We start from the raw sequence: 23,603 nt of genomic DNA, 5'->3' as shown, positions 1-23,603 counted from the left end.
TTCCCAAACTCCAGGGGGCAAGGGCATGTAGTGAGCACCGATCGTAGTCTAGAAAGACCCCCAGTTAGTGGTGTGACAAAAAGCTTCTGGAAACCTAGAATCGAGTCCTCCCTTCTCCTGGTACTCATCTCAGCATTGGTTTCATGATAGAACCTAATCACTGGTTCAGCAAGAATAATGAGACAACCCATGTCAGCACCTGGCTCCATGTCTGGCACAAAGCAGACAGTTCTCTATGTCCCACCAGTGGGACCCACGTGCTCCATAGCCCTTCCCAAGACCCCAGGGTCATGCCCCACCCAGGCCCAGCCAGGAAGTGGGCTGCCTTCCACGGTCCATCATGGCGTCACTTGATGTATGGAGGCCCAGATGGTCCTTCAATCAACATGTCTCACCTTTGTGGGGCAGGTCCCCTCACAGCCCGTGGCATTTGCACAATAATCTCTGCAACTGTCTGAAGGTGAAGAAGAAACCCCAAGCTGATGCCACCAAAGAACCAGCCAAACATTGCCGCCCAGCCTCTCAGGGCGACCAAGCATACAGACATCAGCATTCTTGCCCGGTTCTTTCCTCTGCAGCCCTTCCTGCCCCAGGGCCCCAGGGTGTCTGTCTCCCACAACCACACCTCTCCCATTAGTGCCAGTCGCCCTCTCTACAGCCCCTTGTTGGGGGGTGAGGCAGGGAGGAGGAGGGGGCCCCGCCTCCTGCAGGGTCGGGTAATTCTAATTAGATTTGCCTGCCTGGGGCAGCCGGCGCTCCAGAGCACATCAGGGAGTCGGCATTTCATGTCAATAAATGTAACCAGACCCTTTCCACGGAGATTAGTGCCCGGCTCTGACTTTTGGGAGCCCCCTCCGAGGCCCCTCCCAGATCCGCAAAAGAATGGAGGTGTGAGGGAGGCCCCTTCCTGGCCAGGTCTTCAGGGCGGCAGGAGACAGTGCCACAAGAGGGAGGGAGCCCGTCAGTGCCCTGACGCTTTATTTGTATGTGAGGATGTGTTAATGAAATGTACTGGTTCCTTCTGATGTGGAAGCTGGGTGTGTGTGTGTGTGTGTGTCTGTGTCTGTGTCTGTATATGTGTGTGTGTAGTGTGTGTGTGTGTGTGTGTGTGTGGCCGGGGAGAGGGGAGGCAGAGCCTGTCTTTAATTGGATCATACCAGAGCATCATCTGGGCTAATCAGCAAGGCAACCAGGAGCTCGGGCTCAGATTAATGATTGCAGTCTAATCCAAGCAGATCCCATGATTAGATGCACATCGGGGGTAATTGTGTTTGTGGCCCGTGAGCAATGCCGAGCCTGGGTCTGTGGAGGGGAGGCCCCCTGGACTGGGGACCGCAGGTTTGGACCCAGCTCAAAAATCTCCTTCCCCAGGCCCACCTCACCCCTGGGGTTTTCACCTCACAAGAAGTTAAAATTTAGCTTGGACCACACCTCCCCGCCCCTTCCTCCACTGTGGGCTGTGGGCTGGACGGTGTTAGGTGGCTGGGAACCTGGGGCTTGGCTTGCCAGCAACCACAGAGACAGGCCAAGAGGGTGAGGTTAATCCGGCCTTCACTCTCCCTCCTCCCCTGCAGTCTCCTTGGTTCCCCTTTGAAGTGAGTGGGTTCCCATGGAAACCATGATGTCCTGGGGAGCAGAAGAGTGGCAGGAGCTGGGCCCGGCCAGGTGCGGTGGGGAGGAGGGGGACTCTGCTAAGACCATTCTGCTAAGGCTGGGTTCCTGCCGCTTAGGCTGACATCCTGTCTGAGGACCCGGGAAGAGGCCCGCCAGGCACAGCAGAAGTTACCTGCTAGTGACGGGAAGTGCTGGGCTAGAGGTGGGAACAGTGAGCAAAGGGTGGGGGCAGTCCCACCACGAAAAATGCCAGGGAGCTGAGTTGTGAATCAGGTGGGCAGGCTGAGGGGGCTGCAGGGCCCTGTATTTCTCCTTTGTGGCGTTACTCGCAACTGAATGGATTGTGTTAATATTAGTTCTGTTTCCACTGCTAGATCGTTGCCTCCGTGAAGACAGGGTCTGTGTGTTTTCATTGATTTATCCCCAGTGCCTTGCACAGCACCTTAGAGCCTGCAGCCTGGACGAGGGTATACTAAATCAGAGCTGGTTGAGTGGATTCCTTAAACAGGCGAGGAAGGACTGGACATATTTCAGGGTTCTAGGCTGGGGTGCTAGCAAACTGGTCCTGGGGGGAGAGGGACCGGGAGAGTCCTCACTGTAACATCCGTCAATCCCCATGGTGTGACTGCACCCACCACGGCCCTTTTCAAGCTACGGTGTGATGCTGCATGACATAGCTGGGAAGAGAAGCACACAGATGGCTCCCACCAGCGTCAAGTACAAACCCCACACAGGAGCCAAGTTACAGGTATCCAGTTTTACCAGCTCCTTTATAACTGATTGTCCGGGATGGATTAGCCACAATTCTGCACTCCTTGGTCCTATCCGGTCCACTCCTCAGTTTCAAATCTGAAATGGTCTCTCTTAACAAATTATTCCTTAGAACAAGACCTAGCATAGAATGAATGCTTTCTGTGTGTGTGTGTGTTAAATCGCTTCAGTCGTGTCCGACTCTTTGCAATCATATGGACTTTAGCCCACCAGGCTCCCCTGTCCATAGGATTCTCCATGCAAGAATACTAGAGTGGGTTGCCATTTCCTCCTGCAGGGGATCTTCCAGACCCAGGGATGGAACCTGTATCTCTAATGTCTCCTACATTGGCAGGCAGGTTCTTTACCACTGGCGCCACCTGGGAAGTCCTGGAATGCCTTCTAAGTGTCTGCAATTGTGATCTTTCACCTCAACCCCAACACAGTGAGTTTTCTCCTTCCTAGAATCTATCCAGCTCCATCCACCTCTCAGCATCTGCTTGAGCAAAGCCCTAACTTTCCCACTTTCCCCAAGGAGATTCCAAACGTTTCCTGGTCTCTTCGTTGATGAGCTCCTTTGCTGCAGCTCCAGAAACCTGTCATCAAACCAGTCTTCTGCCTCCTCTTTAGCTTCTCAGCCGTCAGTCTCGGCCTGTCCACATAGTGTTTATCGTTCTTCCTGTCTCATCTCTCTGTAAACCACAATCAGAGTTTCTGCCCACGTGGGACCTTGCCCTAGACATCTCATGCTGAAGTCCACTTCTAGCGCAGTGAAAGCAATACTCATTCCTAAAGCCTTGTTTGTAATCCATTTGTCCTATCACATGCAGACTGGATCACTCTAGACTCCACTCTTGTTTAGGGAAAGATCAGAACAGAGTAGTGGGCAGGTCCCTCCCTTAAGACTGTCCCTCGAAAGGTCACTGAAGTTCAGGCTTGGTCCTGATGGTCCTGTAGCTAGAGGGGCAAAGGTCATAGAACAACCATGCTGGGTGGCAGGACGAGCTCTAGAAATGGATGTAGTGGTAATTAATTTGGTCAGCTCGCACAAGTTAGTTTCTCTGAGCCTGTTTTCTCAACCATAAAAAAAGGAAATAGTCATAGCTAGACTAAAATGAGATGATGTTATGATATCTAACAGATAGATCAGTGTTGGCTGCATGGGATGGAGTGAAGGTGGGGTTTTTTTGTTTTTTAATGGTGAAGCTACTTCTTTAAAACATTTTTTTACTATTTATTTATTTTTGCTGTGCTGGGTCTTTGCTGCTGGGCACGGACTTTCTCTAGTTGCAACTAGCGGGGGCTATAGTTTCAGCATTTGGGCTTCTCATCACAGCGGTTCCTCTTGTTGCAGAGCGTGGGCTCTAGGCGTGCAGGTTCAATAGTTGTGGAGCATGGGCTTAGTTGCTCCTTGGCATGTGGGATCTTCCAGGACCAGGGATTGAACTTGTGTCCCCTGCATTGGCAGGCAGACTCTTAACTGCTGGACCACCAGGGAAGTCCCGAGATGGGGGTGTTTTAAACAGAGAGGCCAGCTTGTGTGAGGCATCTTGTGTGTTTAGGGAGGTGAAATTCAGGCATCAGAACAGGGCCTGGGGACCTCAATTGCCTGGGTTTCCATTCTGTCTCCACCACTGGCCTCTAAACCTTTCCGGGCCTTTCCTCATGTGTAAAATGGGACTGAAAATAGTGCCCTCTCCTCATTAGGCTGGTCATGAGGATTAGGTGAGATAATACCATAAAGTGCTAGGGGAGGAATCTGGTACTTAGAGAGTGCACTGCAGGCATTAGCTGCTATTAGATGTTTGAGGAAATGAAACGGGGGTTGGTAGGGCTAGAAGGTGACTGCTGAGAGGCGAGACAGCAAGAAGCAAGACAGGAAAGGGCTCCCAGTTGAGTGCTGTTCGCACTGCAATTTGGTTAAACATTTATTGAGCTCTGCCATGTGTAAGCATCGTGTCAAGTTCCAAGAGGGATTCTGAATTAGAATGGATCGGTCCAGGGAGTGGGAGGAAAATAGGCGTAGGAAGTAGCTAGAGTATAAACTTGGCACGTGGTTCGGGCTCAAAAAAGTATTTGTGGAATTGATTGCAAGGCCCCTGGCCCATGGTGCAGTGTGGGAGTGTTGGATTGCTTTCCCAAGGGACATGAAGCCCAAGGGAAATGGTAGCCAAGAGGCCTCTCCTGGGACCGGGACCATGGATGGGATGAGAGGAGCCCCCCGCAGCTTGAGGTTGGGCAGGGGGGCTGGCTGCTGTGTGACCGACCTCTTCAGCAGCTGCCTGGCCAGGACCCTGGGAACTGGCCCTTCCTGCTGAAGCGTCTTTGAGGGAACTCTTCCACCCTGTGACCAAAGGGTGTTTCATCTCAGGGAGTTGACCCTGGGGCTTAACCCTGTGCCTTCCCTGGCAGAGGGCTGGGTCATTCCTGGAACATGCTGGGCGAGGTGGCCTGAGGATGGAGGGGGATAGAAGTTCAACCATTCCAAACCGAAGAGTCAGGACCAGATGCTTCCAAACGAGTTGCTGGGAGCAGATGTTCCAGGCGGGGTTTTATGGGCTGGGGCTCTAGCAGACACTCCTCGCTTTTGGAAGCAGTTGGATTCACTGGCATCCGAGAAAACATCTCAGCTGTTGACTACAGTCAGGGGAGTGATCCTGCCGGAGCCGTCAGCTGAAAGTCAAACCGTGCTCAGTTCTCCCCCAGGCGCCAGGCATCGCCTGCTCCCTGCCCTTCCTGCCAGCATCTTGAAGGCCCCCGCCCCTGGGCCCAGCCTCCGCACACGCTGCTGGCAGGCACAGGGACGCCGGCTGCCTGGCCCCGGGAGCAGGTGTGTTCAGAGGCAGCCGCTCTGGCTGCTTCCACGGCTCACCACCTGGCCTAGGTAGAGCTGAGAAGTCCAGATACTCCCCAAGACCAGGAACATGGATGAGAGATCCAGGAGCCCTGAATCCCAGTGACTTATTCTCACAAGGATTAAAGGAGATAACCAATGCTCACAGCTGACAGTGCTTGGCACAGGCAAGGCTCCCAATGAATGGTGGCCACAGTTGTGAGCAGTGACAGTGGATCAGGCCCCCTTCCTAGCAGGAGGATGACAGTCATTGGTCCTCCTGCTGGAGCAAATGGGGTGGGATGGGAGCCGGCAAGCTGGGGCTTTGAGGACTCGTGTGGCCCATGCCTTCTCACCAGGGATGGACTAAGCTAGTGTAACCCATCCTTTTTTTAAAAAAATTAATTTATTCATTTATTTTTGGCTGCTCTGGGTATAAGTTCCTATGTGTGAGTGTTTCTCTAGTTTCGGTGAGCAGGGGCTGCTCTCTAGTTGTGCTGCACATGCTTCTCATTGCCGTGGCTTCTCTTATTGCAGAGCACGGATTCTAGGCATGCAGGCTTAATTGCTGTGCAGCATGTGGGGTCTTCCTGGATCAGGGCTTGAACCCTTGTCCCCTGCCCTGGCAGGCGAGTTCTTAATTTCTGGACTGCCAAGGAAGTCCCTAGCCCTTCTTTTAACTAAGCCCCACTTTCTGATTTTCCCAAGCCACTGGACCATTTTGTGGTCAAGTGAAAAGAACGTAAGACTAAGACTTCAGACTAAGTTCTGAAGCAACCTGAGCAACCCATTTAACCTCTTCAGATAAGCTTTCCTACTCCATAGAGTAGGCATCAAATGAGAAAATCAAAGATCTATAAAAATGTCAAAGTCTTCTTCAACACACAGAAGTATTACTATGGGAAAAGATTCTTTTGGGAACTCATTTGATGAGGCACCCTTGTGCTGCAAAGGTCCTAATGCTCAAAGGGTAAGTAAGTCTGGCAGCTCAGTTCTGTGACCCCAGAATACCCAAGACTCAAGGACAGTAGAGAAAAAAGGGGAGGACAATGAAATGATTCTAATAATGGTTCAAAAATGGTACCTGGGAGAGGGGAGAAAGCATGAAGTTTAGGGTTTGGATACCCAGGTTTAAATCTAAACGCAATCATCTATTAGCCTGATGATGTAATTATTTAACCACATGGCACCTCAGTTTGCAAATCAGTAAAGTGGGAATAATAAGAAATATTGGGTGTTCCAGTGCAATAAGCACATGAAATGTGACTTACCAATTGCCACCAAATGTGCGTGGGTGTGTCACTACCAATGACCAAAGCAAAATGGATAGAGTTCCCCTTCCCAAAGCATCCCTTTCCCCAGGGCTTTTTCGTTGGGGACTGGTTGAATCTCTGGGGACTTGGATAGAAGTTGCCTCTTTGTAGCTGCCTACCTGTGGGAAAGATACTTCTATTTTTTTTCTCTTCTGAGTTTCCTCCCCTTAAAATGAAGGGGCTGAACGTGAAAAAGACAGGAGATAATAAGGATTAATAATAGTAAGGATTGGAGAAAAGAGAATCCTTGTGAACTGTTGTTGGGATTGTAGATTGGCATAGCCACTATAGAAAATAGTAGGGAGGATCCTCAAAACAATTAAAACTAGAATGACCGTAAGATCCAGTGATCCCTCTTTGGGGACCCAAAGGGAATGAAAACGCTAACTGGAGAAGATATCTGCACCGCCCCACCCACCACGTCCAGAGCAGCATTGTTTATAAGAGACAAGGCGCAGAAACAACCAAAGTGTCCACTGTTGGATGAGTGGGCCAAGCAGTTGCGGCATATATGCACACAGTGGGATAGTATTCAGTCATTAAAAGAACAGCAACAAGGAAATCCTGCCATTTGTGATAACATGGAGGGACCTTGAAGGCATTATGCTAAGTAAGACACCTCACCGAGGAGGACAAATTCTGTGTGATCTCACTTATATGTGAAAACCAAAAAATAAATAAAAAATAGCTTACAGCAAAAGAGATCAGGGTCGTGGTTACCAGAGGCAGAAAGTAGAGGTAGGGGGCAATCCTGGAGGGTAGTTGAAAGGCACAAACTTCCAGAGAAAAGGCACAAACTTCTATTTATAAAATAAGTAAGTATAAAGATGTGACATGGGACTTCCCAGGTGGCGCAGTGGTAGAGAATCCGCCCACCAATGCAGGAGACACAAGAGATGTGGGTTCAATCCCTGGGTCAGGAAAATCCCCTGGAGGAGGATGTGGCAGCCCACGCCAGTATTCTTGCCTGGGAAATCCCACGGACAGAGGAGCCTGGCAGGCTACAGTCCACGGGGTTGCAAAGAGTCCGACACGACTGAGCACACACACAGCAGCTATAAGGGATGTAACGTACAACACAATGAGTGTAGTTAATACTGCTGTATCATATACAGCAAAGTTAGGAGAGTAAATTCTAAGAGTTCGCATCACAAGGAGAAATTTTTCCCCTTTTCTCTTTTTATCTATCTGAGAAGATGTGTGTGAGCTGAACCTATTGTGATGATCATTTCACAATGTATGTAAATCAAACCGTCATGCTGTACAGCTTAAGTTTATACAGTGAAGTAGTTGGTTATTTCTCAATAGAACTGGGGCGGGGCGGGGAGGGGAGGGGGGCGGTGGTGCGGTGTGTGCCGGGAATGAAGGGACTATGACATAAGATCCTAACAGGTTGCAAGTTTTAGGCTCTTTGTATTCTTGCCCTTGTAGACTAGCCTTAACAATCAATTTGTGGAGATTTCACATTTCTTTTTTTTTTTTTTTTTTTTAATGTGTCAGGAGGGAGGTGTGTGTGTGTGTGTGTAAAGGGATGGAGACAAAGCAGACTCTGGCCTGCCCCGGACCCCACCCTCGCCAGGGACGGACCTGTCCGCCCACCTGCCGGGAGGAGAGCTGGTTGGAGCCCAGGAACCCAGCAGATGCAATTCCAATTTAGCAACACGAAGAAGTCCTCTCCAAGGCAACCCAGGCGAACACACCGCCCACTGGGCAGGGCTAAAAATACACCCGCATGGTTTCCACGTCACACCTGAAGTAAAAATACATCAAACCGGGAGCTGCTGGCTTGGTCTCCCCCACCCCGCTCTGCTCTCTCCATCTGGTCTTTCGAGGGGAAGAGCGGGGAGGAGAGGAGGCGGGCTGGCTAAGCTCTTCCTTCACACTGGCTCCTCTGCCTCCGGGACCCTGGCAGCCCCCACCCCCGGCAGAGCCCAGAGGAGGCGGGTCCCTTTGTAGCAGCTAGAAACTGCCAGATGGCCGTAGCTGGTCTGGGTACCTTAGAGAAGTGAGTGGATTCTGAGCCCAAAGAGCACTTTAGGCTTGTGTCTCAGAACCCCCACTTGCTGCCGGTGGTCACTTCATTCATTCATTTGTCCCCATGCATTGATTCATCAAAGATTTATCCACCTTCTGCTGTGTGCCGGGCAGCGTGCTTGACCCTGGGGAATTCAGAGAGGAAGTGAGATTGTGGATCACAGGAGCTCCCCATGGAGTGAGGAAGACGGCTGAACACAAACAACTGTAGTCAGTAGAGTTTAACAATCGTCCTAAGGGAAAGAAAAATAAATGCTTACCTGCAGTGTTTTTTGGTTTAAAAAGAGGATTTCGAGTTCTGATGAGTTATACTTTGCCTCTCCTCCTCCTCCTCTTTCTCTGCCTCTATTTGAACTGACACGTGGGCTTGTTTCCCTGCCAAATGAGTCAGTGGAGATGGAATTATACATTTATTGGAGCGGATAGCATCAACGTTGCTCTGAATTAAAAAAAGGTGCCCCCACACCACTCCAGCAAAGCGGAACAAGCATTAACTGACAGCCTCCTAAGTGCCAGCCACTCTGTACTATCCTTCCTTTTCTCCTTGAGATAACCTCTGTGGCAGGTGGCATCATCCCCATTCTATAAAAGAGGAAACTGAGGCTCAGAGATATTCAGTCACTTGCCCCAGAGTTATACAGTTAATTATCCGTCTCCAGAGACTGTGCTGGTTTCAGACCACCCAGCCCACTGAATTTGTGAGGTCAAAGTAGAACTCCCACCCCCAAGCACATCTCAGTGGCAACTCAGAGGAGGCAATGACGTCTCTTGCTGGAGAGACCAGTCGGGGCAGCCTTGGTACTAGGGCTGGCACTCTGAGCTAGGCTATTAGGAGAGGCCTACGCACAGGTATTTCAGGTGGAAGGAACAGCAGGGGCGTGAACAGCCTGGTTTGCCTGAGCTGGTGAAGGGCGTGATACAGGTACAAGGGGCTGGGGGCCACCTGCTATCTGTCCAGCCATCAGTAGGTCTCTGAGTCTGTCAACTAGTGCTGAAAAGAAGCCTGAGGCCATGCTGTGAAGCGCCTCATCTGATGATGCTGACTCTGTTTCCTCAACATCCAGGAGCGATGTCTCTATATTTCTCAGACTGACTGCTGGTAATGGGCCTTCTGGCTGTGAAAGGGAAAGGGGCGGGGCCACCCAGCAAAGTGGCTCCAGGCTATTGACTCTGATTCTGTGGTCCCAGCGACCTCGGACAGGGAGCACTAGAAATAAAAGGTCACAACGCCAGCCCCCTGGGTAGTTTCCAGGGTGGTGGGCCTCTGGCAACTTGAGACCCCCACTGTGTGGGAGACTAGGTTGGGTGGCTGGTGAGCCGGTCGTGTCACTGCTTGCCCTCCTTCACCCCACCTCTCTGGCCAGTGACTCATGTCCTGTGCAGAGGTCTGACCCTGACCAGGCTCTAGTCCCTCTGCCTCATCACTATAAGCCTCCACATTCTGGGACTCCCCTGGCAGTCCAGTAGAGAAGACTCTGAGCTCCCAATGCACGGGTCAAGGTTCAATCCCTGGTTGGGGAGTTAGATCCCATGTGCCATAACTAAAGATCCCGCATGCCGCAGCAAAGACCCAGTACAGCCAAATAAATAAATAAATAAATATTTTTTAAAAAATAAAAAAAAATAGAATAAAAATAAAAACCTCCACCTGGAAATTTTCCTCTCCCACTCTACATTGCTTCCTCTGGGACGGTCCATTCTTAGGAAGTGCCTGGGGGCTCTGACATCCCACCCCATCCCCATTGGAGGCAGCAGCCGAGGCTCAGGGAGGGGTGAGCATTGACGATGGGCTGTAAAGGGAGCTGCAGGACAGGCCTGGGGGCTCCAAGGTCAGGCAGTGGACAGCCAGGCAGGCTGCCACACACATGGCTGGACCCATAATTGAGGTCTGCAATTCTGGCCAAGGTCACAAGGCGAGGGATGGCTGAGAGGCTCAGAAGTGACGGAGTGGCATGACTGTGAATCACAAGGTTTATCACCCAGAAAGGGAGCTCAGTGCTAATGTCTGCCCCTGCGTGTGACCATCATCTGCCCTCCCCCAGCCCATGGGGCTCTGTTTCTCTCTACCTATCTGGTCTCTGTCTCTTGTGCTCTTTGCATTGTAGCCTCTCTGAAGCGCTATTCAAAAAACTTTTTAAACTGAAACATAGTTGACTTACAATCTTGTGTTAGTTTCAGATGTACAGCATAACGATTAAGTTTTTTATATATATATATATATATATATATTCTTTTTCAGATTCTTTCTTCTTATAGGTTATTACAAAATATTGAGTGTAGTTCCCCATGCTGTCCTGTAGGTCCCTGTTGGTTGTCTACAGAAGCTCTATATTTTTGCATTCTTTCTTTTCCTATCTCTGCTTCTCTGTCTGTGGTCCTCTGAGTAGAAAGAAATGTTAAAAAAAAAAATTTTTTTTTAAATCCAGGTTGTCCAAGGAGGAAGGAAGGGAAGCAGAAAAAGGTCTATTTGTCTTTTCTTGAGTCCTTTAACAAAAGGCAATGAACTTCAGCCTTAGAAGGGAACTTTGAGTTAGATGTGAGTGTAAAAATTACCAAGGAGGTTGGGGTCTCTATCCCAAAAGGTCTTTGGAGATGTTAGTGAGACCTATCGGGCCATCTACATTATGAACATCTGTCTTGAGACAGGAAGGAATAAAATGCACAGCTGCCCAAGGATGCGCTCAGAAGCTTCATCAGAAATGTGTGTCCAGTGTGGGGGGAGGTGGGGAGGACCTGGATCACTTTGCTCTCAAGAAAATCTGGGGCTTTGCCGAGGGGGTCTCGGCCTCTCTGCTGCTGGAGGGAGGGTCACAGTCAATTCTTCAAAGGACTCAGCCAAGATCCTGCCCAGTTTATGGCAGGTGGGGTGTCTCCCAGGGGCAACCCCACACATCCTGGCCCCAAGCTGGGCATTCTAGGCTGCCGAATTTGGGCAATGTAGAAAAAACAAGAAGGCAGAAATGTCAGAAGTAATTAAACCAAATGATGGCTTAAACCCCTGTAGAAATCAACACATCCGGTTTAATCACCTTCTTAAGCTAGCACAAGACTGCGGGTCTGTGGAGAGGGGTTCTTTATTTCTTTGGATCGTTAACAAGAAGTGCGTATCATGAGCTTGCTTTTGGTTCATATCCTCCTGGGGAGAGGTCTGATGTGGGTGGAGGTGGGGTAGGGGGCGGTGGTTGGTGAGGACTCAGAAAAGAGAAAAGAAATAATAAAATCTTATTTGAGATCATCTCTCGCCCCTCATGCCCGGCTCTGTCGGCACTCGGGCGTCCCGCCCTCCCGGCACCCAGTCAGAGGCACAGTGCTGAATGTGCTAAATCAGGCCATTAGAGAAATTCATTTCTCTTTATTAGTCTGTGTCAAATCCTTTTTATTAGTGGCTGGAAACGACCTCTCTTCTGCAGTAAAATGTCATGCCGGTTCACTCCTTTTATTTGTTCTGCACCGACGAGGCTCAAACTCTCCCTGAATTAGTGCAGTGAGATTTATTTCCTCCAAATTTTGAACGGCTTAAGAGAGATTGGGGTGGAGGGGGCAGCCAGGCGGGAGGCAACGCGGGGAGAAGAGTGGAGAGGGATCGGGGAGGGAGAAGGTGAGCTCTTCTGGAGGTCAGGTGTCCTCGGCTCTTTGGAAAGAAAGCCTAATGGCCATCTTTCACATCTCGGTCGTCAGCATCTGGGCACTGGAGACCAAGTCTCCACATTTCTGCTTCCAGCCTCTCAAGGGTACTGATCCACAGTGGGCGAGATCTGGACAGTGGGAAGTGAAACTCCTTAAAACTCATTTTCCTGTTGGAGAGGGTGAAGCTCAGGGAATGTCAAGAATGGCAGCATCAGTATCCCATCCATAGCTGGAAATTCCCCTTCCCCATCCCATGCCTGGATCAGACTGGCCATTCGTGTCCTGGGTGGCTAATGTGTACAGCTCCCATGGTCCCTGCCCTAGCCACTGTGTCCTCCATGCCAGGGCCAAAATAGGGCTACTGGAAAGGACTCCTTGAGGGTGGCTTCTAGCCTCTTCCCCAGCTTTATGGAGTGACATTGGAGGGTATCTTAGAAATAGAAGTCAACGCTTAGGCAGGTATAAGATGGGCCACTGGGGAAGGGGCCGTGGAGTGGGCTGGGAACAGCCTTCAAGGTGCCCATAGCATCGACACAGCCATGGAACAAACAGCTGAGTCATTGGGAAACTGAACTTGCTTCTTGGGGCTGGCCCAGAGTGTCTCAGCAGCCCCCACACTTGGGGTTAGCAGGTAGCTGTCCGGGTGATGGAAAGATCCAGATGGATAAGCAGAGGAGCCACAGGCAGCCCCACAAACCCTGCCTGGGGGTCATGTGAGAAGCTGTGGGTTAGCACAGGAATCATCCCAGCTCCTAAGCTCAGGGATCCTGGCATCAGGGTGGGTGTTCCACCCAGAGGTGGGAGGGTGGGATATGAAGGGAGGATTTGGGAGCTGAAAGTGCTGCTCAGGCCAGGAGGGGCTGGGGAGAGGGGCCATGGCAGCCACTAGGAAGCCTGCTCTGGGCTTACAGGTGCTCGCTTCACTTGCAGGACCAGGAAGGAAAGCAGGTTTTCTTCTACTGAGACTTTACATAAGTCATAGAAAACACTTCCGGGTATGCCTTCATCTCTCTCTCTCCCTCTCTCTCTCTCACACACACACACACCCCACAGCAGGGAGATCTGACTCCTCCTGGTGAGAGGTTTATAAGATGGAGCAGTGCTAGAGCTCTGCCTTGAAGGTGCACACTGTCCCCCAGTGGAAGGGACAGAGCCTCCACCCCAGTCCCTGAAAGCCCACTTCACTGTGAGCCCTGTGATCTGCAAGTTCACCTCTTGGACTTCATCTCCCTCCATTCACCTACCTTACTGCAGCCACACACACCTAGACTTTGTTCCAGACACACGCCACACTCATCTCTATCCCAAGTGCTTTGGTCCTCTCTTGCTTGGAATGCCCCTCCCTCAGATCTTTGCCTGAGTGCCTCTTCATCGTTGGAGGCTTCACTCAAATGCCACCTCTTCAGAGAGGCCCTCCCTGACCACTCTCCCCTCCGAAGGGGCCAGGACAGCAGCCGAGGAGCCCGCCTTCTGCCGCCACCCCAGCCCCAAGGCTGGTGGCTGGGAGATGTAGCCACCAGCAGCTCCCTCTTCCCTGCCTCACATGCCACACTCACTGTGTACACAGAACGCACGATGCTCGCACACACACTGCATACAAATAACATGTAGCACACACACACACACACTGCATATAATGCAGGGCACATGCACAGTGATTTCACAGCACACGATCCCTGCACCCCAGCTCCATGCACACAACCCGTACATGCATAGTCCTGCAAGACATAACACATGTGTGCACACAAATAAAAGCGCCCAGGACAGTCCACTGACATGCCACTCACACTTGCTCTTGTTGACAGCCTACATTCAACCCAGGTGCACATGCATGCACGGACACCCACACACACACCCACACACACACCCACACACACACACACCCCATCCCCTCTCCTTCCAGCAGCTGCCCACCCTCCTTCCAACCCGTGAGAAAGGAACGTGCAGTGACCAGCGGCTGCCGTGGGGGTGGGGGGGCGGGCTGCACCCCCACCACCTGGCACGATGCTGCGGATTATTAGTTCCTGGTAATTTAGTGCCCTTGTACAGAGTCGATTTGTGCCTTTCATTCCTAATTGATCTAGTGGCTGTTTAAATGGCAGCAGGCATCTGTTGAGAGTAGGAAGGTTCATAAGGCGCAATAATTCATAACACCGTCTGGAATTTGCCTTTCATGTCCCTCAGCTAAACCACTGCAGGGCTCTGCTTAAATCACAGCCGCGGAGGCTTTCTTTGGTATTCCACTCAGGGCCAGGAGAATCTTGCATTAAACTGGGATCAGGTTAGATTAGACTATAATATGCTGCGGTATCAGTGGCTGCAAATGAAGACTTAGACTGGAGTTTAACCCCTTCACCTGGTTTTCTCTTTGTCTTCAGCGGCTGGCTGAGCGAACCCATTGTCTTCCCACCAGCTTCCTGAGGGGGCTGAGTAGATCTTCTAGCAATTTGGGGGCTGCAGATAGGCTAGCCTCGGAGAGTGACCCTTTTTCTCTCCATGCTATCACCCAGCCTGCAGCCTTGGAGCCCAGCTGTTTATGCATCAGCTCCCAAACCAAGGGTCAGGGCAGCACTGTCCCAGAGCAGCTCTGCCAAGCCAGGCGGCTCATCAGAGACAGGACTTCACCTCCCCTCCGTGCCCCCTGCCCCTGAGCTTGGGTAGAATGACCAGCAGGTATGGGTTTGGGTGTGGATGGGTCTCAGCACTTTCTGCCTTTCTGTCCGGAATTATTAGAATCCCAGGATGGGACAGGCTCATAGGGGTTCCCCATCTGCCTACAAACACTCTGTAGGCTGGCTGTTCATTCCTTCTTGGCGTGGTTAATCACAGTGTTCCTGCTGGAAGAAGCGTAGTGGGTTTTCCTCCTCAGGATTTCTTGTGCTTTCCAATATGGTAGCCACTAGCCACATGTTGCCATTTAAATTAAAATTAGTTAAAATTAGAATTAAAAATTCAAGGTCCTAGGCAAAGCAGCTATTTTTTGGAACTTATTATTGTGTATTCGAATATAGCCAATTAATAAGTTGTGATAGTTTCGAGTGGATAACAGAGGGACTCAGCCATCCATATACATGTATCCTTTCTCCTGCAAACTCCCCTCCCATTCAGACTGCCACATAACGCTGAGCAGAGTTCCCAGTGTTCTACATTAGGTCCTTATTGGTTATCCGTTTTCAATACAGCAGTGTGTACATGTCCAACCCAAACTCCCTACCTATCCTTCCTCCCATTCTGCCCCCCTGGCAGTCAGAAGTTCATTCTCTGTGAGTCTGTTTCTGCTTTGTAAGTCAGTTCATTCGTATCATCACAGGAGCCATATTTTAAGTGTCCGCTGGCCTCGGTTAGTTAGTGGAGACTGTAGAACCTTTTCATCATTGCAGGAAGTTCTGCTGGGCGGTGCTGGCTACCGCAGCCCTGTTGGCAGGAGCCTGGGGTACAGGCCTGACACATGCTTTCTCTTCTACCAGCAAACAGATTTTCATCAAAAAGAAAGGAGCCAGATTTCGTGGTCCCAGGGGACTTCAGTGAGAAGCCAGAGAGGGATGTGCATATGCTTTTGGGAACCACAGTGGGGAGAATGGGGCTCCAGAGTCCAGTGTCAACACCCATGTGAGCACACGCACAGGTGCTGGGTGTGAAGACAGAGCTGCTCACTCAGGCTGCAGAGAAATGAGAATGAGATGCACTTACATGTGCAAATGACATCTCACACATAGCATACATGTATATTCAACAAATGTTTATTCGGATCACATACCACTGCTAGACTCTGGGCAGAGAGTGAAGAATACAATGGGCTTGCTTCCTGCCCTCATGTAGCTGACAGTTTAGTGAGGAAGGCAGATAGTAAGGCAAACAAGCCAGGTCTGTATAGGTTTCAGGGTTGGGCAGTCAGGGCAGCTTCCCAGAGCTGGTGATGTGGAAGCCAAGACCCAGAGAGCGGCCAGGTCAGCACTTCAGCTTACATCCATCCATCACAGAACGACCCGTGTCGCCAAACATGCTCATGCTCACATATTCTTCATTCATCAGTTCATTGTCAGTCACCGAATATGTATTAAGTGCCTGCTGTGAGCATCAAGGCAAGGTCCTAAGGATACAATGATCAGTGAGACAGGGACAGTCTTGGGGAAAAACAGTGGCCAAGTAATGATGCGTATTATTATTTAATTGCAGTTGTGCTAAGTGGGTGTTGATGGAAATGTGTAGGGAGGTGTCACATGTAAGTGGGGTGTCTGACCTAAACTGAGTCAGCCAGCAGAGGCAGGACGGGTGCGGACATCTGCCCACCACGTGTGACGAGTAGCCAGGTCCACACACACACACCTTCCTCCCCACCGCCCCCACCCCCATCGACACTTGCAAACACACAGGTACTGCCCTTGGCTGACTCTACACAGCCAAGTGTGGATCTGTGACCAACGATGAATGTTTACATCCAGGACTTTTCTGGACGTTTCCCATATTTCCTTCCTGGGTTGACCTTGAGCCCGAAATGGACACCTACCTCTTTGAAGAGTTATACCCAGCATCCCTCATCAAATAGCCACACAACTTATCTAGACAAAGAGAACATTTAGGCTCCCGGTAGGGGAGGAACAGAAGCCACTGAGGCCCGAGAAATGAGGAGGTTGGATCCTCCGTGCCAGGGTATGAAATGCTGCTGTCCCGGCGGACCATTGGGATGGGGCCTTCCTCCAGGAGTGGGACCCTGGGAGAAGAGGTGATGGGAAGGTGAGATGGGCCCCTGAAGGCTTCTGCACTGTTAGAAGCCCTGATGGCAGCAGGTCTCTGAGTGCACATGTGTGAGCTCTCGCTGTCCCCGCAGGCATCCTCTTTTCCCGCTCCTGACGCTGCTGTTTGAGAAATGTGAACAGGCCACCCAGGGCTCTGAGTGCATCACGTCCGCCAGCTTCGATGTGGACATCGAGAACTTTGTTCACCAGCAGGAGCAGGAACACAAACCCTTCTTCAGCGATGACCCGGAACTGGACAATCTGGTAAAGACCCTCCAACCCCCACCCTGGCTAGGGTTGTCCCGCCCTCTGATCCTCTCCAAATGCCCCAAAAGCAATCCTTTCATTTATTCATTCAGCAAAGAAATGTGCTTCCCCGCTGTGGGCAGGCCTTGGTGTTCCAGCAGCTGAGAACTTTTAACCAAGAGTTGCACACGCTGGTGATGCTGCCAAAGCTCTGCCTTCCTCCTCCCCCGCAGCACCAGCGTCACCTCCCACCCTCTTGCAGTGCAGACAGGAGGAGGGAGGGCTATGGCATCCAGAATGTTCTGAGGGCTAGAATCCTGGCAGGTTGGGAAATCCGTCTTGGGCTGCCCAAAGAGGAGCTGATGGCCACGTGCTACATTGTGAAGGAGGAGGGTGACATGCATATTCAAGCACATCAGTGGATAGGAAGACTGGAAGCAACAGACGCGAAGACCAGCTTCTCTCCTGAGAAGACCAGCAGATGTCCTGCCCATTTAGGATACAGTAGATCAGGCTCCCAAGCCTAGCTTGTCATCCAGATCATCACTACAGCTTTAAAAATACATGCTCCTGGGCCCCTCCACCTGGAAACCAGGATTCAGTAAGTTTAGTGGGACTTGCACATGTACATTTTTAAAGGTTTCCCAGACAACTGCAATCTTCAATAAGGCTTGGGAGCCAATAGATTAGATGATACTCTAACTCTTCGTCTAGCCCTGGGAATCCTGCTGAGAAAAGAGCTGTGGAGAGACTGCTCTGTTTGTTCATCGTGACAACAGTTATCCTGGGATTATTAACCACGATTCTTGATTTTGCTGTGGGTGAATTATCCAGATCGTGCATGGTAAATTTGGAAACTCTGAAAATATGTCTTCCACAAGTTGATTGATTATAGGGCTGACCTCCATCCAGAATTTAGTTAGTACCTACTCCCCAAAGGGAAACAGATTTAGAAAAGCAAATGTGACTCCAGGAAGGAAGGAAGAAACACACACACACACACACACACACACACGCAGTGCATCTGCAGAGCAGACTTAAATGACTTGGGTATTATTCTGTGTTGTGAATGACCCACCCCACTGCTTCTCTCAGGAGTTGAATATGATACTTTATGGAGTCCAGCAGCGCTACCAGGAGAGGCCCCCCTCCTTGGCCTGGAAATCTATGAAGTGTTATGGTGTTATGATACAGGACAGAGGACACGCACTTGGCCAAGGTCAGGAGCATGAGTGCAGGTTTCTGGGAGCCCCAGGTGCACCTCTGCTCGGCTCCTGGCTGTGACTGAGCTAACATCCTTCCTGGTAATGCAGTCCCCTATCTCTCAGGTCCCCTGGGAGAGTCGTCCCCATGCAGGTTCTCCATTTGGTTGGACAGTTAGTGCAGGTAGACTTGCCCCTGCCCTGCTGTTCATCTGATCAAAATCTCAGAACCACAGTTGTGAATCAGGTCTTTAGAAGCTACCCCTGCAGCAGTCATGGGGCCAGGAGATGAGGCAGCCGTTTGTGTGGGAGCTGGAATGAACACTCCCTTCACTTGACCCCCCAAAGAAGCTGAGGCCTCAATTGGTGGGAAATACCTAAAATAGGCTGAGTAATATGAAAGAATATAAACATCTTCGGAAGTAGGAGTCCTGGAGAAACCAACCTTACAAACTTGCCCACTGCCACCTGCCAGGTGAGTTCTGGAAGACACCCCCCCGCTCCCAGCCCCACAACCTCTTATTCTATTAAGTTGGTCAGAAAGTTCATTTGGATTTTTCCATAAGATGTAGTGAGGAAACCTGAACAAACTTTTTGGCCAACCCAAGAGTACAGCCTGGAAATACCAAAAAGTGACCATCTCCATGCTGTCCCCTGGCCTACACTACCTGGGTCTCTCAGGGGTCTGCTCACGGAAAGACTCAGATTTCTTCATCTAATCCAGCAAGACGTGGTAGTATCCACCATGTGCCATGCCTGATCTGAGGGTGGGGTTGCTGGAGGAGGTGCCCCAGTGGCCCCAGACCCCTGGTGCTCCCTGGGCTTCTATCCCAAGTGATGGGCTGGGAGTGGTCCACTGGTGGAGCCGGCTTAGCACAGCCCACCCCCTCACATGGACCCGGAGGAGTTTACCTGGGGGAGTTGGCCACAGTCAATGACTGATGGATGGATCAATTATTTAAATGGAGGTGGTTGAATGAGCCAAGGACCCGAGGCCAAGCTCACCTTCTGGGAGACTTTGATGGCAGCTCCTTTGAAGCTCGGTTTCCCCATCTGTAGAGCCAGTCCACCTGTCTCCTGTGACTGTCATAAAAAATTAACGCCATGACTAGTGGAACTAAATGGCCTTTGAAAATGCGTGGCATCCAGAAGGTTAAGGTCAAATGCAGTATCACTAAGGCCAGGCATTCCAGCCGCCTCACCTCACCTCCAGGCCATCAGAGAGACCATGTGGCGGAGAGCCTGAAACTTTCCGGGGGTTGGGGCTGGGATCAGGCAGTGCCCTTTGCCATCCCACGTGTGGTCCTGTGTCAGGAGCGGGGAGATGAGGAGGCCGACCACAGGAGCCATCATTAGAACAAGAGTCGTGCAGCCGGCACTGCCGAGATGCACATAATTAGAAATTAGAAAAAGGTCAGATCGCGTCATTATCAGCTCAATCAGCTGCCGAGTGCCACAGCCAGTTAATTTGGCATCTGTATTTTTTACAACCCCGCACACGTAGCCCAGCGGACTGTAACTCTTTATCCGGACAGATATACTGCGCAGCGGAGCAGGGACATAAAATGAGACCCCAAGCAAATGAGCTGAGATAATTGAGAGATTTATTTTTTATATATATGTGTGTCAGGGCGGCTTTCCTTTGCCCTTGAATGTTGACTTTCACAGACGGGCTTGTCACAAGGATACTGGGATCCCCCCAAACTGTCCCACCCTGGATCCTGAAGCGGGGCTCAGATCCTGCCTCCTCCCCAGCCCCACCAGGCATACCACCCCCCAGGACGTGGGTCCTCCCCCTCCTACTGGTCCCTCTCCTCCCATCCAAGCAAATCGCTGTGTCCACCTCCCCAGCTCCTGCGATCTCCCAGACAGGTTCCCATGGGAACCATGGCTGACAAAGCCCTCCCAGAGATGTTCAGAGACCAGAGAGGTTCCCAGAGTGTAGGTTTCTAAGTGAAACTTCCTTCTCAGTTAGCCAGCTGCTGGAATAGAAACTTAGAATCATAAAACACTGGGGGAAAACCCCAAGCATAGAGAGCAGTGCATCCATTTTACAGATGGGGACACTGGAGTCTGGAGAAGGGCAGTGACTTGTCAGCGCCCAGGTCTGCTAACTCCTTCCACTCCATCACCCACCTCTCTGCTCCCGCAGGGGCAGCAGAACCCTCACTTATAAATGACCGTCTTACAAAAAACAACCCTGATATGAAAGGTGAAGAGAAGTGCAAGTCTGAATAATAAAAACATATGACATTAATTATAAAAAATAAAAAAATAAGCATCTCTCCCCATGGTACACACACTCCCTGACCCTCTCCACCTCCCCATTTCAGTACCATGGGGGTGGCTTTCCGCTGGTCAGCTCCCCCAGGGACACCCCCCCCCACCCCGCCCCGGCTCCAACTCCCACACACACACCCCCCCAGTGCTCACCAGCCCTCTGTCACCTGGCCCATTGATCCCCTATTTGAGCCCAGCAGCCTCTGACTGGCAGTTGGTACAGTTTGTAAAATTTGCAAGTTCCCCAAACCCCTTTGAAAGGCAAAAGCTTTTTGTTTTATAAAATCTGATTTACGGGCCCCCAGTGCAGGGCCGAGGTTTTATACATTATGCAAGATTTCAAACTGAGGCTGTAAAACGTACGGTTTCAGTTTCATGCATGGAATTTTTTTATGTGTAAATTTTTTAACATTTATGGGGCACGTTTTAATGAGACTCTGGTGGGGCTCACGGGACAGATTAGAGCTGCCTGATCGCAAAGCCAGCTCCAACATGGGGCCCCCCAGGCCCCTGGGCCCTCTCTGAAGGGGGTGGGGTGCAGAGGCCAGAGGTTGTGAATATGGAGACATGTGAAGGAGGCAGGCTGGAGCCATGGGTCCACAGGGACCCCAGGCAGCACCCCTTCAGAGAGTCATTCCCTCCTGCCTTCTGTCCAGACTCTCTTCACTGTGACAGGAGCAGAAAATCCCACAAGACCCCAGAACAGGGAAAGGAAATAATAATCAAAGCCAGTAATAAATAACATTTATAGCATACTTACTGGGCTCCAGGTGCCGTCGTCCTAAACACTACACCTGTATTATCTTATTTAATCCTGTTTTCAGACCCACAAGGCACAGATTATTACTATCCCTATTTTAAGATGAGGGGGCTTAAAGATAAGAGAAGCCTGGTGGCTCAGACGGTAAAGAATCTGCCTGCAACACAGGAGAACCAAGTTCAATCCCTGGGTCAGAAAGATGCCCTGGAGAAGGGAATGGCTACCCACTTCAGTATTCTTGCCTGGAGAATTCCATGGACAGGGGAGCCTGGCAGGCTGCAGTCTACGGAGTCACAAAGAGTTGGGCAGGACTGAGCGACTTTCACTAAGATGAGCATCTTGCGACATGAGGTGAAATCATAGCTCAAGACCACACAGCTCAAACGTGAGTCAAACACAGGCACGGAGCCCTGGCCCACACTCAGCAATTATGCGGCCCTAGACGCAGTCTTTTCTTAGTACTTCCTCTGCACTCGTCTTTAGTTCTTTTCTGGCCAAATCTCCTTCCATCCTCAGTATGATGTTGAGGGAGTTGCTGTTATTATCCCATTTTACAGATGAGAACAAGGAAGTACAGAGATTGTGTGAATCCTGCAGAGCATCCCAGAAGGTGGAGGGCCCCAGACTCAGCCTCCAAAATCCACTATTTCCTAGCACCCAGCTCTGCTATTTAATTCTCGAGATAGCCCTGGGAGGGGTTATCATTATACCCATTTTACAGAAGGGAGAATCCAAGACTGAGAACCCTGTAGTCACTAAGTTACAGAGCTGGTATTTGTCTAGCTCCTGAAGCCCACGTCTTTTCCCTGAACCACAAGGCCTCTCCAGAGTCTGAGGAGGAGGGAGGGGAAGTGCCACATTGTGACTTAAAAGTATTTAACTTGTCCTGTGTGGCAGCCTCCCTAAGTGCTCATCCTGTTCCCCAGTCATCTGGCAGTCTCCAGCCCCTGGTCTTCACCTTTCTTCCATGTTCCAGGCCTTGTTCCAGGGACCCCACCCTTCCAACTGCTCAGGCCAGGCTTGGCTGGCCTAGAAAATTTCCCAATTAGATTTTAGCTTTGGCTGCCCTATGCTATGCTAAGTCACTTCAGTCGTGTCCAACTCTGTGTGACCCCATAGACGGTAGCCCACCAGGCTCCCCCGTCCCTGGGATTCTCCAGGCAAGAACACTGAAGTGGGTTGTCATTTCCTTCTCCAATGCATGAAAGTGAAAAGTGAAAGTGAAGTCGCTCAGTCGTGTCTGACTCTTAGCGACCCCATGGACTGCAGCCTACCAGGCTCCTCCATCCATGGGATTTTCCAGGCAAGAGTACTGGAGTGAGGTGCCATTGCCTTCTCCGGCTGCCCTAGTGACACACAGGAAGCACTTCAGAGCACTTGAAGGAATGCATGTTTACCAATTCATCTGTACGTGAAGCAGACTATTCCAGCTTCCCAAAATGCAGAAGAAGGAGAGGGAAAAAGGAGTCTGCCCTCCAGGGCCAAGCTACTCCCTAATTGCTGCCTGGAATTTCGCAGGTTACCTAACCCCTGGGTCTTGATTTCCAGTTCTCCAGGAGAATGATAACCGTGCCTGTGGGTCCCCAGGTTTATGCGACTCAAATGAGGTAATGGAGAGAGAAGCGTTTTGCATATTGTAAAGTGCTATGTATATAAATGCTTTGAAAGGCAAGGATTTATTATTATCAAATGAAGAGGTCGCAATCTTACAAGAGAGGCCACTTTTCAGAAAAGTGCTTGATGGAGGAGGGAGGGGCATGTTGATGTAAATAATCGACATACAACACAGTTGCTGTGTGCCCAGGACACATGTGTACATGGTTTCATTCAACCATGTGAAGCTGTTCACAACAGCTCTTTGGTGTATTATTGATCAGCTTACATGTTACAGATGAAGTTAAAGGTCTGGTTCCAAATACTCAGACAGAAAATAATAGATTTAGGACATCACACCATGGGACTTTCCAGAAAAAGAGAGGCTCCCTCCCATCCTGTGGACTTTCCTGAGACTTGTGAGGCCATGCGGGCTTCCCAGGTGGCGCTTGTGGTAAAGAATTCACCTGCCAATGCAGGAAGACTTAAGTGATCCAGGTTCAGACTTAAGTGATCCCTGGTTCAGGAAGATCCCTTGGAGGAGGAAATGGCAACCCACTCTAGTATGCTTGCCTGGAGAATCCCATGGACAGAGGAGCCTGGCGGGCTACAGTC

The 23,603-nt window shown here is 50.6% G+C and overlaps 1 protein-coding gene across 1 annotated transcript in view; it reads left to right on the top strand.

Moving 5' to 3' along the window:
- The window catches only part of PKNOX2 (PBX/knotted 1 homeobox 2), a 297,363-nt gene that overhangs the window by 229,101 nt on the left and 44,659 nt on the right, over nucleotides 1–23,603 (top strand). Inside the window, exon 6 of the mRNA XM_055581247.1 lies at nucleotides 17,000–17,171. Coding sequence (XP_055437222.1) covers nucleotides 17,000–17,171 — 172 coding nt within the window. The remainder of the gene's footprint in view (nucleotides 1–16,999; nucleotides 17,172–23,603) is intronic.

Source organism: Bubalus kerabau, chromosome 5, assembly GCF_029407905.1.
Source record: "Bubalus kerabau isolate K-KA32 ecotype Philippines breed swamp buffalo chromosome 5, PCC_UOA_SB_1v2, whole genome shotgun sequence".
Lineage (NCBI taxonomy): Eukaryota > Metazoa > Chordata > Mammalia > Artiodactyla > Bovidae > Bubalus > Bubalus kerabau.
Note: the sequence above shows the minus strand (reverse complement) of the source record. Positions and strands in the feature narration are given on the sequence as shown.